The sequence below is a fragment of the Phaseolus vulgaris genome, chromosome 4 (genome assembly GCF_000499845.2).
Source record: "Phaseolus vulgaris cultivar G19833 chromosome 4, P. vulgaris v2.0, whole genome shotgun sequence".
Lineage (NCBI taxonomy): Eukaryota > Viridiplantae > Streptophyta > Magnoliopsida > Fabales > Fabaceae > Phaseolus > Phaseolus vulgaris.
The window spans coordinates 4,406,390-4,423,621 of NC_023756.2; the positions used below are offsets into that span (position 1 = coordinate 4,406,390).

Below are 17,232 nucleotides of genomic sequence, written 5' to 3' on the forward strand. Positions count from 1 at the left end.
CTGTGATGAGTTTTAATGGATGATGGGAATTGTTTTCAGAGTTATGTATGTGTTAGAAACTAGGATGTTGTGAAAACAGTGGAAAGAAACACTTTTTTTGCAGTACTTTTACGAATTCAGGTTGAAGAAGTGGCTTCTAGAGGCTCTCCACCATCCAGCTATGCTATTTCAATTGTGTATTGGATTGTTTTGAATACAGTGTGTTGATAGACTTCAATTATGTGCTTCTAGTCCTCAAATTATGCTAAATTGTCATAAAAAAATGTGAGCTACAAGTACATGCTTCCATTTTTGACACATTTATTGTACTAGTTCAAGTGACTGTCAGAATAGATAGTTCTGTAGTGGTGAAATCTAGGTCGCTGTTTGCTTATGGCAATTATAGTATGTATATTACTATCTTGTAGAGGCATGTTCCCATTTTAACAGTCTTTAAGGTATGTGCTAATATCATTTCCCTTGTGAATTAATTCATGATTCGTGATTCTTTTTACTGAAGTTTGTTTGCGATATTTATGATGGTATGTTGAATACTTCATATGATTGGTGTTTGATATTTTAAAGGAAAGGGTAGAAAAAAGAGAGAAACGTTATTAATGGGATGATTTTATATGAAATGTATAATTATAAAATGCAAACCTGATACACCTGTTTACTCTCCCTCTCCCTGTCATATGCTTTTGCAATTTGTAATAAATATTGTATAATTTAATAATTTTTTAGGATAAAAGAAATAAATAATATATTAGTATACCATTTTTGTTTCATGAAATTTACAATATTGTGAAAGTAACTAACTGATTATTCACCAAAAGAAATGTAGAGTAGATGTATGAACTATCTTCACAGGGAGTGCACTGATATGAAAATTGAATCTACTTTTTTCAGCATTAGTTGTTATTGCTACAAATCTCTGTTTTACATGGCTAAAGCCTAAGAGTTCATTTAGAAGTGCAGAAAATTAAAAGCGACACAACTTTAGCATACAAGTTCCTAGTCAATAATTGGAATTAGTTATATGACAGTGAGCCATTTCTTAGAATTGGTGAAAAGAGCAATACTGAGGTTCAGGTTGAGTTTTGATCCATGATACACAACAAATAAAAAGTCCACATGGTGCTGAACTTCTTTTTCATTTTGTTTATGATCTTCATGGTTATTATACTGTTACTGAAGAGATGGCAGAGACCAGATAACGTAGTATTATGTAATATTACCAGAAATATTTTGAATGGAAGGAAACATATAATAAAAAGTTGAGGCATTAGCACCTCTGGAGGAGCTTGCCCTAACAAAGAAGATCATGTCATTGATAGATATATACATTTATCTGCATTTCTACATGTATTTTTTCAACATACACTATAAATCCGTGAAAAAAAGATAATTGTAGACATCAATGCTTAATGAGTTTAGACAGGAAATAAAATCTAAAGTTTCTATTAATTACCCCTCCTCAAAGTATAAGTATAGGTAGAAAAGAAAGTTTACAGATGAAGGCTGAAAATTATTTCTTAAACTGATTACCCAGAAGTCCTACTTGGAAAACAGCAGTTGTTTGCAGTGCTTACCAGAATGGTTAGCTACTTCACTTCTCACAACTTCAGTTATCAAATCTTTGAAGATCAACCGTTCAATATCCAACACAACATTTGGAATTTCCATGTAACTGTTTGTGTAAATTGTGGGACAGTGCATCAACTCTTCCCACAAGAGGCTTCTCATATTCTCATCCTCATTAACCAGGTTGACATTCCTATGTTTATGTTGTAACTTATCAATTTCTGTGCAAAGCTCATCCAAAAGCAGCTGTCCTCGTACTGTTCTACTTATTGGCTGATTTGACTGGCACCACGGAGTAGAACTTTCCAATATTATTTTCTGAGCTAGAATGTCATTAACGACATCAAATATTAGCTGTCTTTGCGTTTGGTCAGGACTATTCAGCCCAGCAATTTTCTTGGCATTGTATTCAATTTTGAAACACTTTTTGTTTGTCTTGATTTGCTCTAGTACAAGGAACAACTTTGGGTTTATGGGCTGACTTGATGAATGAAAACCGTAGCTAGAGCTTGGACTGCTGAGCAATCCTGATGCTAACAGTATTTCTGATATATATTTATGGTCAGGATCTTTATAGTCTCTGAAATTGGTAAATATCTCATCATTTGAGTCAATTTGATGGAGAATTTGAACCAAATTTGGAGTTCTCAAGTCAGTATCACTGGTTCTACTGCTGAAGTTTGCTTTTGCATTGTTGGATAAAAGAAGAAGATCTTCTGAGTTCTCCTCGCTGCTATCATAAGTGTTAAGAGCATCATCTGTAGCAATAAATTTGAATAAAGTCAATAATATAATATGTAACAAAACCTCCTTTACTGGATTTTTGTTTTTTTGATAATGGCATAAAATAATGTATTTTGTGCATGATTCATTTTAAAGATGATTCAATCTATGCTGCTTAGAAATGAAGTGTGTAACCTACCTAAATCTTTTGTGATGTCTGATTTCTTTTTAACTGGAGAAGGTGGTTCTTCACTGTAGAAAGCAGCATCAAGAACAGACACAGGGCTTGGTTGTTCTGCTGTAATTATTTTCTCAGCTTGAAAGCTTTCTTTGCTCAAATCATTTGCTGAATTCTGGTCAATGAAAAGAAAAATATTAAACCAGGTGATTTAGTTGCAAGAATTCAAAGATGGGAATAAGATATACATACATTTTGATTCAAGCCCTTTAACTGGATGCAGTTGCTGTTGATCCTATCAGAATGATCCATGTGAATGACTTCTACGCCAACTTCATGCTTAAAACCCCCCCTTTGGTTTTTGGTCTCACTGGATTTTTGTCTGGGTGTAGTACTTGGGGAAGACAATTCCACAGATTGCCTATTGTGTTGTCTTCTGTTACTGCTTGAATCTGATGATGGGCTTGTTGTTGGTGAGCGCCTCTCCAAACCAAACTTCTTTTGCAGTCTCGGGCTCTTGGCCCCTGTTGCATTGCTGGAGTTGGTGGCATTTTCCCCATGGATCACTTGAGGAACTTTTGGGGATTGCAACAATTTTGATGTTCTCATCTTATTGTTACTCTTGTCCACCGAGTGGAAGGGTTGACCAATGGAATCCTTGGCATGTCTGATTGCTGGACTGATACCCTTTGCTGTTTTCCTGTCAAGTTTGCCACCCATTACTCCATTAACAGGATTAGCAGGACTAAACTTGCTGGTTTGTCTTGCAGATTTTGCTGGTTTCATTATGAAAATTGGTGAATTTGAAATGTCAACAGTGGTGGATGTTGGGTCCTTCTGCCGTATTCTTGGGCTTTTGACTATCGAGCTTTCACTAAGACTGCTATTACTCCTATTGTCAGATAGAGAATTTGAAGCCTGATCCCTTGTAATATGTAATGATTCTTTATATCTCTGCATTGCATCAAGAATCTGTTTAAGCGCTCTGAGATCCTTTCCAGAATTTTTGAACTCTATATCTGCTATCCTCTTTTCAATTTCCCCGTATACCGAGAGCGATTGGTTTGATGCTTTTGCTGAAGATTCACTTCTCTTGGAAGTTTGTAATTGAGAACCTTGACTTGCTTCGGGCTGCCTCCACAGAGTTGGTTCTAGGGAAAACCGTGAATAAGGAGTCACATTTAGGATTGAAGCATCCCTCCTAAACTGAAGCAAGGTAGATCCCTTCAATGATACAACATTTTGGTGTTGCTTGTACTCATCATTTGTGCTAGGTTCTGAATTTGATTCATTTTTGCTTGTACAGATCCTTTGTTGAGTATCACAACAAGTTTCTGTGCATTCTTGGAAGGTTTCTAGTCCCATCAACCTTGCTACAACACTGGATGATCTTCTAGAAGTTTCTGGTTCCTGCAGCTGCTTAAGCATTGTGCCCGAGCTACTATACCCTTTCTGTAGACCCTTCAGAAGGCCGCGACATTTTGTTCCTTCATTGAAGCTTTTGATGGATCCTTCTCTGCTGTCCAAGGAAAGCCTGGGGAGTTCCTTAGGCTTTGTAGCAGATTTTAATGTATCTTGTGTGTCCCTCCCATCATAAGAGAGTCTGGGGGAATCCCAAGCAACCATATTGACAGGTTTTGGGGGCTCCAAAGGCCTGGGAGAGTCAACGTGTTTCAAGATTCTACCCTTCTTTTCCTCTTTAGCCACAGTTTTTACTGACAATCCCTGAACATCTCTATGCATTGACTCTTTGACAATATCATAGAGATCAAGGGACTGAGAGCCTCGGTTGCCATGTTGCTTCAATGCTATTTCTGAATTACAGTTCTCTGGAATTTTCATTGGACTGATTGGTGGTGCTTCTATCTGAATTGTTCTACTGAACTCAAGGGATGACATGCTAGATGAACGAGAGGATGAAGACATTGAAGTTCCTGATGATTCTGTGGAGAATTGCTGATTCTCTCTTGCAACCTTCACATTAATGTTTCCCTGCAACCAAACTCACATTCTTAACTGTTTCTACCAAGTTTTTCTGATGATTTCAACTTTTAACCACTTTTCTTACCGTTGCCTTTTGATTTGTATTATTCACCTCTTTCACTTGGTTCCTTGTTCCACCTGAGAAAGGAAGGGAATTTTAGTAGGAAGTAGTTTGAATGTCTTGTGAAAATTTTAATCTAAACTAAAGCCTTCATTCCTAAATTCTTTCTGATAGATTATGTTGGCAGGTTCAAAAGTTAAGCCTTTAAAGAAAATAATATCATCCCAGTTCAATGTAATAAGTTAAAAGTTAACACACCATTAAATATGACACCATTAACACACCATTATTTAAATATGTAATGACAATTATTAGCTTAATACACCTAATTTGAATGTATGAACCATCATGAGCAGTACCAAAAACTTGTCATTTAAGAGTAGTTATCGTACAAGGAATCTTAATATTTTAATGGAAAAATCTGAACCAGAAATGTACTTATTTATCTGCAAAAATTTTGCATGGTAGCAATGATAAAACATTTATGCAGAACCATGTGCTCTACCTGGAAATGTATAAAGTCTGTATTTGTTTGTATTTAGTTAAATTATTTGTTTTGCCAGCTTCTTCAGACACATTGAAAGGAAATAATTATTTCTCCATAATTATTCCAACCAAACACTCATCTTATATTAAATGAGGAAAATGAAATAATTACTGGGAATGGTACAAATTCAAAAGAAAAAACATATCTGCATCTCAGGCACTGCTAAAGAATGAAAACTGACATTCCAAAGCATTTAATATTTAAACATCTGAAACAATGATTTCTACATTAAACAATGATTTAATTTGGAAATGCATCCATGAGTTAATCAGGAGAACAGTTAAAAAGGAAAAAAAAAAAGAGCTTTGTTTTGCCTTGTAACTACAGGCAGTGAAAGAACTTTTACCAATAACCAGTTAATCAGCAACTACCCTTCTCATCCCATCAAATTTTAAAATAAAGCTGAACAAAAAATAGCTAATGGGAAAAAACTGTGACATTATATCACTGACAAATTGCAAGTTGATAGGGCCAGTCCAATTAATGTTGAAAGAAAGCGATTTTACTCAGTATACATGCCAATCAAAATTTGTCAATTAGTCATTTTTATTAATGTCAACTAAAAATTGTTATTTAGTCTTTTTTTAATATAAAGTTTATGAATATCACATATTAAAAAATGTATCTAGGTAACATTAATACTAACAAAAGCATCATCAAAATGCATATATGGCAATAACAGATATATTGCAGATTATATTACCTTTAGTTGGTATGTTCTGACTGTGGCTGCTACCTGTGAGGAACCTGTGGCGGTCAAAGAGCTGAAAAAATCCACTGATGCACCCAATTTGCTTCTGCAAGTCTGGATTTTCATCCTTCATTGATGTGAAAACCTTTTTAGACATTTTTCTGCTATACCCTTCAACTTTTCAGAGTTCACAAGGCCTAAGAAACTACCATCCTCCTCCCACAAAGAATAAATTAAAGGCCTTTTGTTTTGGGGTAGAAAGAATTTGGAGTGTGTAGTCAAGGTGGTTCAGAAGGAGGAATTGGTGTTTTGGATCAGAGAAGTTTCTGAAAAAGATGATAAATTGATAACATCAATGCATTGACTGGAACTTGCATTAAGCCAGGAGAAGACTTGGTCATGCAAATTTCATGCTTTTGCTTGTTACACACATTACATACATGTGTATGAGCGTGTGCATGTGCATGTGAAGGGAAGAGAATGTCCAAGACCTTGAGAGGAGCAAAGAGAAAGAAAGCAGAAAATTGCAGAAAGAGGGTGATGTTGGGGTTTCACACAGCAGATAAGAGAATATATATCCTGCAAAAGCAGAATAGAAAGAACAAAAAAGAAGTAGAAACGAAGCAATTCCAAAGTGATGCAGAAAGAAGATGGAAAATTTTGAGAGACCCAAGAAGAGATGTTTTTGTTTCTTTAACTGAGCAGAAGAATATTTTTTATCTTTAGTTTTGCTTTCTCTTGCAGAGGATGCAGCTGCAGAGGCTAAAGAGTGTGAGAGAGAGGAGTTGTGGTGTGTATATATGAAGAAGGCAAGTGTTGAAAATTTTGGCCAAGAATAAACAACTCTCAGAGACACCTTTTCTTATTCACATTACGTAAGAGAGAGGAGAAAAAGAGTGGAATTTGAGGTGTCAAAATCAGAGTGCATGAGACAGATAAGACCTGTTAAATATATATATGTATAAATTCTCGTTATCAAATTCTTAGTAGTTGAGTTCTTTTAATTATTATCTCAATAAAAACAAACCCAATTTCAGGTTATATTCGATTTTAAGATAAAAAATAATTAATTATTATATTATATAAGTGAGATATTATTTTATAAATTAAAAATTTATTAATATTTAAAATAATTTTATTTATTAAAAAAATTTTAAATTAATTTTTAAATTAATATCTAAATTAACTACCAAGATTTTAGTTATTATTTATTTTAGATTTTAAATTAGTTATTAAAATTTTAATTAATAATTATTTTCCTTTTAAATTAACTATAATTTAGATATAATTTATATACATTCAAGAATTTAAAACAATTAATAGCTAAAATATTACTAACTAATTTATATCAATTTAAAAATTCATTTATAATTTTTTATTAATAATAACAATTATATCAGATATTAATAATTTTTTATTTATAAAATAATATTCAGTTTGATCAATATAATAATTATTTTTTTTAGTGATAAAAAATATTATGGGTATTGCATATTTTGCACTTAAAAAGGACATTTTAAAAAGGGATTATGGAGATTCCATATTAACCTAATCTAGATAAATGGTCAAAATTTGAAAATCTTGAGCTAACCCTAGATAGGATCAAAATAGTAATGTGAGAATTTTTTTTAATAAAACTTATTAAATTTAGGGTGTCATCTGTTATGTTATTTGATGTTAGAATTTGACATAAAATAAATAAATTTTATTTGGATAATTATATTATTGAAAAAAAAAAGAAAAAAAAAGTGTATAAATGCGTGGGTCAGAGATGAGGTAGATCTGCTGTGGTCATTTCCTAGCACTTGTATGCAGACACAATAACGTGGGTGGGTCTGTGGCTTGGGCCTTTCTCAAGGAGCATGTGGAGTTTGTCAGAGACTCAGAGGGAAAAACAAAACAAAATCACTATATTTTTCTCCCTTTTCAAACTTCAAGGACTTCTATTATTTTTTTAGGGTTATCATTATTTGTGTTATAAAATCAACATTTTTAATTCTCAAATATGTAATTCAATTCAAACAAATTTTGTCAACTTAATCATCCACTTTTTTAATCAACTTTTAAACACCACTACTAATATTCTAAAAAGAATAAAGTGATGACATTATTTCTATTCCTACAACATGCCCTCAACTTCTATGCATTCAAGGTTTTTTTTTTTATAGGGTTGATTACCATTTTTATATCATAAATAATCCTTACTAATGATAATACTATGACTAAACACAATTATATGCTATTAATTAACATTTATTAAAATTAAATTATACACTCTTAGTACTAAAAACTTATTAAATAAAATTAATTTTAAAGAGAAAAATTAATTAGTTGCTATATTTATTAAATTAGATACTATTTATACACTAAAAATTTATTAGTATTTAAAGTAATTTTTATTATTAATAAAAAGTTATAAATTAGTTTCTAAATTTGTATGTAATAATCTACCAAAATTTTAGCTACTAATTATTTTAAATGGTAAATAAAATCTTGGTAGCTTAAATACTAATTTAAAAATTAATTTATAGTTTTTTTATTAATAATATAAATTAATTTAAATATTAATAATTTTTTAATTTATAAAATAATATATAATTTAATATAAAAAATCTATTTAATTATTTTGTTGTAGTGCTTAGTTTTAAATTATGTAAAAAATTAATAAATAAATTCTGAAATTTTTTAAAATTTATATTAAATTAGTATATTGAAAATGTAAATTGTCTTTTAAACTACATTAGATGGTCATATAATTAAAATTGTTGATTTTAAATAGCTAGTTCAAAAATAGATGTACCATGTAAAGTGTTTTTTTTATTTTAGTTGACTATATTCCTTTTTTTATAGATAATTTATCAAAAATGAATATTTTGAATTTATTTCAACCAACTTAGGATGAAGTTTATAAATAAATTTTCATGAAATAGATTTTAGAATAGCTTTAAACTTTTGATTTTTTAATAAAGTTGACTTTTTAAAAAAATATTAGTTTTTATGTTTTAAAATACACATTATTTTATTTATAAAATATTAAAATAATTAATAAAAAGCATGATGCAAAGGGTATAACATTATTCAAAATTTTACTGAATAAACATTATTGATTAAATTCAAAAGGTATAATATTTTATTAACAAAATTGTTTTTTTCCATCATTTCCTTACTTGGGACATGACTTAAAAGTGGAGCTTATCTAATATTAGTTCACTTTACAAAGAGATATGAAAGTTCATTTGTTTCCAATCACTCATGATATGATCGTCTAGAACAACATCTTTTGTAGGGAGTGAAGGTAGGTTTGGAGACACCATTGGGAATAGAATCGTTGAAAGCAATCATGTGGAGGAACGCAAGCAGCGCCATGGTGATCGATGGAAGGGATACACACAGCTGAAGACAACGAAAGAGAACTTAAATATTACCTACTATGTTTCAAACTTACTTGTCAAAAATGTTAGAATCCATTGTATAAGAAAGATAGTACGAAAAATGGTAATTTCTTATTCTCTTGCTTGTGGATGGAGACTTTCTTTTCAAATTACAAACTAGTTATATGGTGATTTCTAGTTATGAGATTTTATCATTATTAAATTATTAAATTAATATTGTATATAATTATGTATATAATAATTACGTATATAATTATGGATAATTTGATAATTATTATTTTGTTCTTCAAGGGAAGAAGTTTTTTGGACAACAAAGTTGTTGTTGGGTGAGATGCAGAGGTCTTACAATTTTCCTGTGGAACCAACAGAGTTTTCAAAAAGGTGATTGTCATTGTTGGAACATTCCTATTGGTGGATGAAGATAAGATACATTATCATTACAAGAACATCATCAAATAAAAATCAATTTTTAAAGACCAAAATAATTAGTTGCAATATTAACTAAATTAGAGACTATTTTAGAAACTAAAAAAAAATGGTTTCTAAATTAGTTTATATTATTGTTAAATAGTTTCTAAATTGGTATCTAACTAGCTACCAAGTTTTAACTACCAATTATTTACATTCTAAATTTGGTAGCAAAAACTTTGGTTGCTAATTAGATACCAATTTAGAAACCATTTAACAATAATATAAACTAATTTAGAAACCAAAAATTTATTTAGTTCCTAAAATGGTCTCTAATTTAGTCATTATAACAACTAATTATTTTTTGTCTCTAAAATTAGTTTCTATTTTATGATTTTCTTGTAATGTATATTGGGTTAGGCTAAAATATACTAGATTGCATGTCAAATTGCCTAACGCATGCTTGACATCATTGAGGACGAAAATGAAAATAAATGGCCATATATATGGTGTACTGCTGGAGGAAGAACAACCTATCATGGAATTTAAAGAATGTCAATGTTGGGGGACTTTGGTAGTGAGGCTTCAAATAATAACTCAATGAAGTCAAATGACATGGAGACGCATGAGGCACAATTCGAATACAACGATTCGATGGAAGAAAGTAAGAGAAGGATGGTTGTTGATGACCAAGAACAAACTACTCAACTGTTAAAAAACAAGGATAGCAAAGAGCTGTTGGGGGTTGTGGAAATGTGAGAGACACAAATTGAATGTTGTAGGGTAAGCTTAAATTGGGTAATGTAATAGTCGGTATAGGACGAGTCAGTCACTCGGTCTCGATAACCGATCGATCGTGTCAAAATATACTTAAAACACTTAGTAAATGATGATAATGACAGTTACAATAGTTCTTTATGAGTCACATTTATGTCCCGGATTATGCAGGAAATATTTCTGACAAACCAGCTAATACCGATTAACTAAAAGATGATACAGACATTCTTCAGATATACCAACAAATTATATACCAATATATCTTCCTATAAATTCAAGTATCACAATACATATCAGTAAAGAACTGATATTCAGCCCATCATAACAAGGGTCAATGACTAACACTATGAATAAACCCTTTTACATAGGTGTAAGATACGTTTTAATCAGTTTATAGATATACGCTCTTTACACAGAGTACTTACTTGATCGTCGAAGTACCTTTTTCAGGTCAATCCTGACCGAGCACCAGCATTTGAGGAAAGAGACTCGGAGGAAGGAGCAGGGAGATCACGGGCACGTCAACAATTGTACAACCAGTTCCAAGTACTATGTAGACCATCTTTGCTTATACAGGTACAATTGGCGCCCACCGTGGGGTCAAGATATAGCAGTCAAATTTAGAGTCAATTCCAAATTAGCAACAATGGTGTCAACAATGAACGTTGTCAACCATGGTCAGGTCATTGAAGAGCAAATCACAATAATTCAAACACTCTAAGCGCAAGTGGAGGAGATGCGTCAAAAAGGCATCGAAGATCAATGGAGGAATGAAGAGGAGGTGCGACTTCTCAAAGAGAAGAATAAAGAGTTGAAGCAACGACTCGATGGAATCGAACAAGAGGAGCAATCTCGATCGGGTGATCACACTCACACCAAGAAGACAACAATTGCTTGGACGCATACTCATCAATGTTCCAAGCGAACCAAGCGACCCCACCCGGTCGATGATGACAAGGATATGAAAAGACATCCTTTCATCAATGAAATTATGGAAGCACAACTCCCTTCCAAAAGAAAGGGACTCAACATCAAACTCTTTGATGGCTGCACAGATCCGGACGAGCACCTGAATGTTTATAAGACGCAGATGAATCTCTACACGGCGAACAAAGTCATGTGGTGTAAGGTTTTCCCCACTTCTCTCCAAGAAGGAGCACTCAATTGGTTCACCCGGCTCCCACCAAATTCGGTGGACAGTTTAAAAGTCATGGCAGCGAAATTCACCACCCAGAACACAACGAGCCGACCACATCATGTCATCTTTAGCCCTCCTAAACATATGGCAGGAAAAAGGATAATCTTTACGTACATTCATGGAGAGATTCAGTAAAGTCTCTTTAAGCATCAGAAATCTTATGCCAGAGATAGCCATGCATCACTTGATCTCGGCACTTCAACCTGACCAGTTCACCGATAGTCTGATCAAGAGACCGACCAAAAATCTTGATGAATTGTGGAGTCGGACAACTAAGTTCATGTAGATTGAGGAATTGCACGAATTCCACAAAAGTGTTTGACCTGAGAATTGAGGAGATAAAGGAAAAGAGAAAGACAGAGGAAATCGATCTACATCTGGTCGGTCGGACAGGTTCAGAGAAAACCAAGGACCTCATTTCCATACCTACACCCCATTGAATGCTGCAAGGGGTAAAATTATGGACGATGCCCTACAAGTCGAACTAGTTCCGACCTTAAAACAATCGCAAAGTCCGAGAAATGCCGATATGTCTAAACATTGTCGGTACCATCGCAACTACGCCCACACGACCGAGGGTTGTCAAGCATTGAAGGACAAGATAGAGGAGTTTATCCAAGTTGGTCATCTACGTAGGTTTGTTCAAACAAACACCAACTCGTACCGGTCCCCACAAAGGGAAAGGTATCCTCCAAGGGAATGAAAAGAGCAGTATACATGGTGTGGATGAGAAGGATCACATCGTTTTGACGATGACCAACGCCTTTCCAAGCAGAGAAGAAGGAGTGAAAGTCCTATATGTCAGAATCAGCCATAGAGCGAGAGTCCTTTGAGGAAAAATCGGTCGAAAATCAGGAGGTCATCAATACCATAGCAAGAAGCATCAGTCAAATGGAGGGACGATCATGTAGAAGTCCTTCCCTGGAAAGCAGAAGTCCTAAACACGCTACGGGGGCAAATAAACACTATCGTTGGAGGATTCGCCGGAGGAGGATATTCCAATTTCGCTCGAAAGAAGCACCTTCGGGCCATTTAGTCGGTCCATTCAATAACCACCAAAGGTCGATTGAGAATTCCACCAATAACCTTCACAGATGACGACTTCATCGCCATCGATCCAGCCCAGGACTACCCCATGGTCATCACCGTGGAGATAGAAAAATTTGCTATCACCAAGGTCTTGGTGGATCAGGGCAGCTCGGTTGACATTCTGTACTAGAAGACTTTCAAGAAAATGAGGATTCCAGAATCAGAAATCCAGCCTAACGATAACCAGATTGTTGGATTTTCTAGTGAACGAGTGGACACACGAGCAATGTAGTTAAAATCGTGAGTAAAATTGCAAACTCGTACGATGCAGCGAGTTCAGAGGCCAAACCGAGGTGACTCGAGCGGGGGATCAGCGTTGGAGCGGATCGTACCGCGTCATCGTGCAGCTCGGTGGATCCCTGCAACGGAGGGCGTCATCGAGTTGCCTCGTACCCTAAAGCGGCATGTTTTTGCGCTAAAATTTTATTACCTAGCGCGAGCATTTTAAGGCCCAATGCAACCCAGTGCGACCAAAAATCATATTTATGAGTGAGTGAAGTAGTAAATAGTAGAGTGAAGAGTGAAACTTAGTGAAAAGTCACAAACCTAAAGAGAGAAAACAAGAATCGCAGTCCATCGGCATCGTTGTCGCGCTCGCATTCTCCACCATCACCCACGCTCGCGGTCGCAATCTTCACCGTTGGCCATCAGTGCCGTTATTACGCTCGCGTTCTCCACCATCGCCCACGCTTGTGGTCGCGATCTCGATCGTTCTCCATCGTTGTCGCTCGCGAATGCCACTATCGTCACTCATATTCTCCTCTTCTCTCATTCTCCATCACAGTCACCATGGTCATTATTTTCTTCTCCAAGGCAATGCCTTTTATAATGGCTTCAGGAGGTGGTGACAGTACAAAAAAAGGAAGTATCATAAAATACCTTGCATGGAATCATTTTGTTTCTAGTTATGGAAAATAAAGAAACATGAAGTGAAAATACTGTGAGAAGATTTAAACTGCGGGTATCTATAGACTAAAGCATCATCTTGCATGCATTTCAAAGGATGTTGGAGCATGTCTTGTTGTCCCAGAAGAAATTAAAAAATTAATGTGGGGTACGGTTTCTATGTTGTAGCAAAGTTTAATCAAGAAATCTATGTTTGAAAAAGACTTGTAAAGCAATGTGCAGTGATTTTGAAAATTTTAGAAAAAGATCTTCTTAAGAAGGGAGTGTGGGGGTTGAGTCATCAAATATTTTTAAGAGAAGACGAACTCAAATTTATCCTTGTTATTAAAAAATATTTGAAAAATGAATTATGATTTTTTTTTAGATTTGAATTAATTAAATTTTTCTAATATATAATACCCATAATTACTTGTATTTTTTAATAAAAAATTAAAAAATATAATAAAAAATATTTATGTTAAATTGAAATAAATGTATTAAATATATTAAAATTGATAAAAATAATATTTATTATTGTATTCATTTGTTAGTTTATATAATTATATATGTTTTGTTCATATTATAATTTTATTTTTATTTTTATTATTTATAATTATATATCTTTATTACTATTATTAATACTATTAATTTAATTATTATTAATATCAATAATATTATTAATAAGAGTAATATCCATAATATTATTAATATTACTAAATAGTAATATATTAGTAATAAAATTATTTTTTTAATATAATATTTTAAAACTAATCTCTAAATCAATCATTATTTTAATTATTAAATTGATTACTATTTCAATCACAAAACAAAATCGATCCAAAATAAGTTACATATTTCAGTCACAAATTCAATAACTAATTTAAGTGATAGAATCCGTCACTACATCCAGTCACAAGTTCACTTACTATGCATGAATCACTAAGAAAATAGTAACCAAATCAGTCACTATTTTAATTAGTGACATATTTTAGTAATTTAGTAACTGATTTCTGTGTTACTATTTATAGTTTTTTAGTAGTCATTTTTTTTAAAAATGTAATGTAATTTTATCAATTATATCTCTATTATCCCCTAAGTTTTAATTAATTTATATATTATATTTATATTTACCTCGATTTTAAAGTTAAATATAACCTTAATTAATAATTTCTATTTTATTAATTATATATCTATTATTTATATATATATATAATATTTTCTATTTTGATTAATTTTATTTTTGTTCTATAATAAATGTAAGAAATATAAATTAATTAAATATTTGATAAAAAAATATATCATATTTTCTTCAGTTGTGAAAATATTTAATTGTGTTGCTTTAACAAAACCAACAATTTAAAAAACGGAGTATTTTGTCAGAACAAAAATCTATTACACATTTCTTAAATTTTAAATTAAAACTTTTCATAAGTAATAAAAATATGCCACTTAATTATGTCTTTAAGTTGCCAAAATTTTAGTTTATTAAAAATAAAAATAAAAATAGTTTAGTGTCAAATTTGAAAGAAAAATATGAAGTTAGCCCCTTTAAATTTTAGAAACTAAAATTATTTTCTCAAAACTTTTTTTTTTTCATGTTAAATTTAGTGTTTTTGGGTTAAACTCATATAGTTAATACCTAAAATCTCGGTAATTAATGGTTCACTATAAAAAAATCATTAAATATAAACCAAATTTAGGGAAAAAATAATTAGTCACTATATAAACTAAATTAGATATTATTTTAGAAATTTAAAAAAAGTATTGGTATCTAAGTGGTTTCTATTATTAATAAAAATTAATAAAATAATTTTTAAATTGATATTTAAATTAGCTTTCAAGGTCTTAGTTACTAATATTTTAGATTCTAAATTAGTCTCTTAAAGACAAATACAAACTAATTTAGAACATAAGTAATTAGTAGATAAAACCTTAGTAGCTAATTGTTAGATACCAATTTAGAATCTACTTTATAAATTTTTATTAATAATAGAAACTACTTTAGATACTAATATTTTTTTTTAGTTTATAGAATGGTCTCTAATTTAGTAAATATAGTAACTAATTATTTTGATCTCTAAAATTAATTTTTATTTCACAATTTTCTTACGGTGGTTAAATACGAATTTAAAAATTATTTTATAATTTTTTATTAATAATATAAACTACTTTAGATACCAATAATTTTTTAATTTATAAATCATTTTCTAATTTAGTCAATATAATAATTAATTATTATTTTTTAAATTAGTTTTATTTAATAATTTTTTATAGTAAAAAAATATTGTGTAATTAATTATTCTAATAGTGTAGGTAAGGTTTTGAATTTAAGTGGGAACTCATATATCTAGTAAAAACAAGTAACATGAAGAATAAATAGAAAAAAGGAGAATCTTATTGTGTTGAAGTTTGGAATTGAAGAAGATAGGTTTTGTTTATTAATTCATGATGTTGAGTAGTGGAAAGGTGGATAGTGGAATGAGTTGTGTTTGTGTGTGTGCATGGTGATTGCAGAAGTGTGGTCCGTGAGAAGTATGATGCAGGGCCAGATAGGTACTAACTCATGAATAGGTTTGGACCATTATCATTACCTTGTTGCCACTTCTGCCAGACAGTGTCACATGTTATTAATTTAGTGCCACATCTCCATGTCAATGATGTTGGATGAGATACATTTCACTTATCTCAATGTCTAACATTACAATATTGGTTCAGTTTCTATGGGGGACAAACCATCAAGAACTATACTATGAACATTATGAACATAAGAATTGTTGCCAAATTGTCTTAGAGTTTGTCGTTGAGACTGAACATATGAAGTTGTAAAGGACTCCAAAATATGCATAGGGAGAAATCATATGAACTATTACGAAAAATTTACCTAGTACAAATTTTTTTGCATGGAGACCGACAACAAAGGAAAATCTTAGTAGAATGAGAGTTCATCATGGTGAGTTCCTATGCCTAATGTGTTGAGAGCATGATGAAACAGTATCACACATATTTTTTTTCAATGCAAAATAGCAGAAAAAGTGTGGAACTCATGTTTTAATTGGGTGGGGATTAGTATTGTATCACATCATAACCCAAAACAACATCTTAAATATTTCTACTTACTTTTTTCTTAACTCTAAAGGGAACTTCAACTGGAAAGGAATATGCAGTGATATGGACTTTATGAAATCAGAGTAACAATGTCATATTCCAATGTCAGATTGATTTTTTTTATCAGAAAAAAAGTAAACTCTATTTTAATCTTGTGTTCTGTTTGTTGGATTAGTATTAGAAAAAAAAACTTATTAATTAAAAACTAATTTTAAAGATAAAAAATAATTAGTTATTATATTCATAAAATTAGATATTATCACTAAAAAAATCATTTAATAGAAACTAATTTTAGAAACAAAAAATAATTAGTTGTTACATTAACTAAATTAAAGATCATTTAAAAGATTACACAAATTTTTGGTTTCTAAATTAGTTTTTATTATTGATAAATAGTTTTTAAATTGGTATCTAATTATCTATCAAGATTTTTCTAATAAATTTAGAATCTAAATAATTGGTAATTGAATCATTTGTAGGTGCATAAATATGCATGCAGAGCATTCATTATGCATTTCAACAACTGCTATGTGTTTATCGATCATGGTTTTCTTTTTATAACAATGTTAGGGTATGAAACTTTGGATTTTTTTCAGACATAGAGGGATTGTAAAGGTTTTGATTTCACTGTT

At 31.6% G+C, this 17,232-nt stretch overlaps 1 protein-coding gene across 1 annotated transcript; it reads right to left on the reverse strand.

Moving 5' to 3' along the window:
• Positions 1-1,246: 1,246 nt before the first annotated feature.
• On the reverse strand, positions 1,247-6,672 carry LOC137836989 (protein LONGIFOLIA 1-like). Its single transcript, XM_068645799.1, has 5 exons — positions 5,759-6,672; positions 4,533-4,585; positions 2,717-4,456; positions 2,486-2,639; positions 1,247-2,321 (listed from the first exon to the last, which is right to left on the reverse strand). Exons 1-5 carry the CDS (start codon positions 5,901-5,903, stop codon positions 1,537-1,539), a joined length of 2,877 nt encoding a protein of 958 aa, XP_068501900.1. The 5' UTR covers positions 5,904-6,672; the 3' UTR covers positions 1,247-1,536.
• Between the last annotated feature and the right edge of the window lie 10,560 nt (positions 6,673-17,232).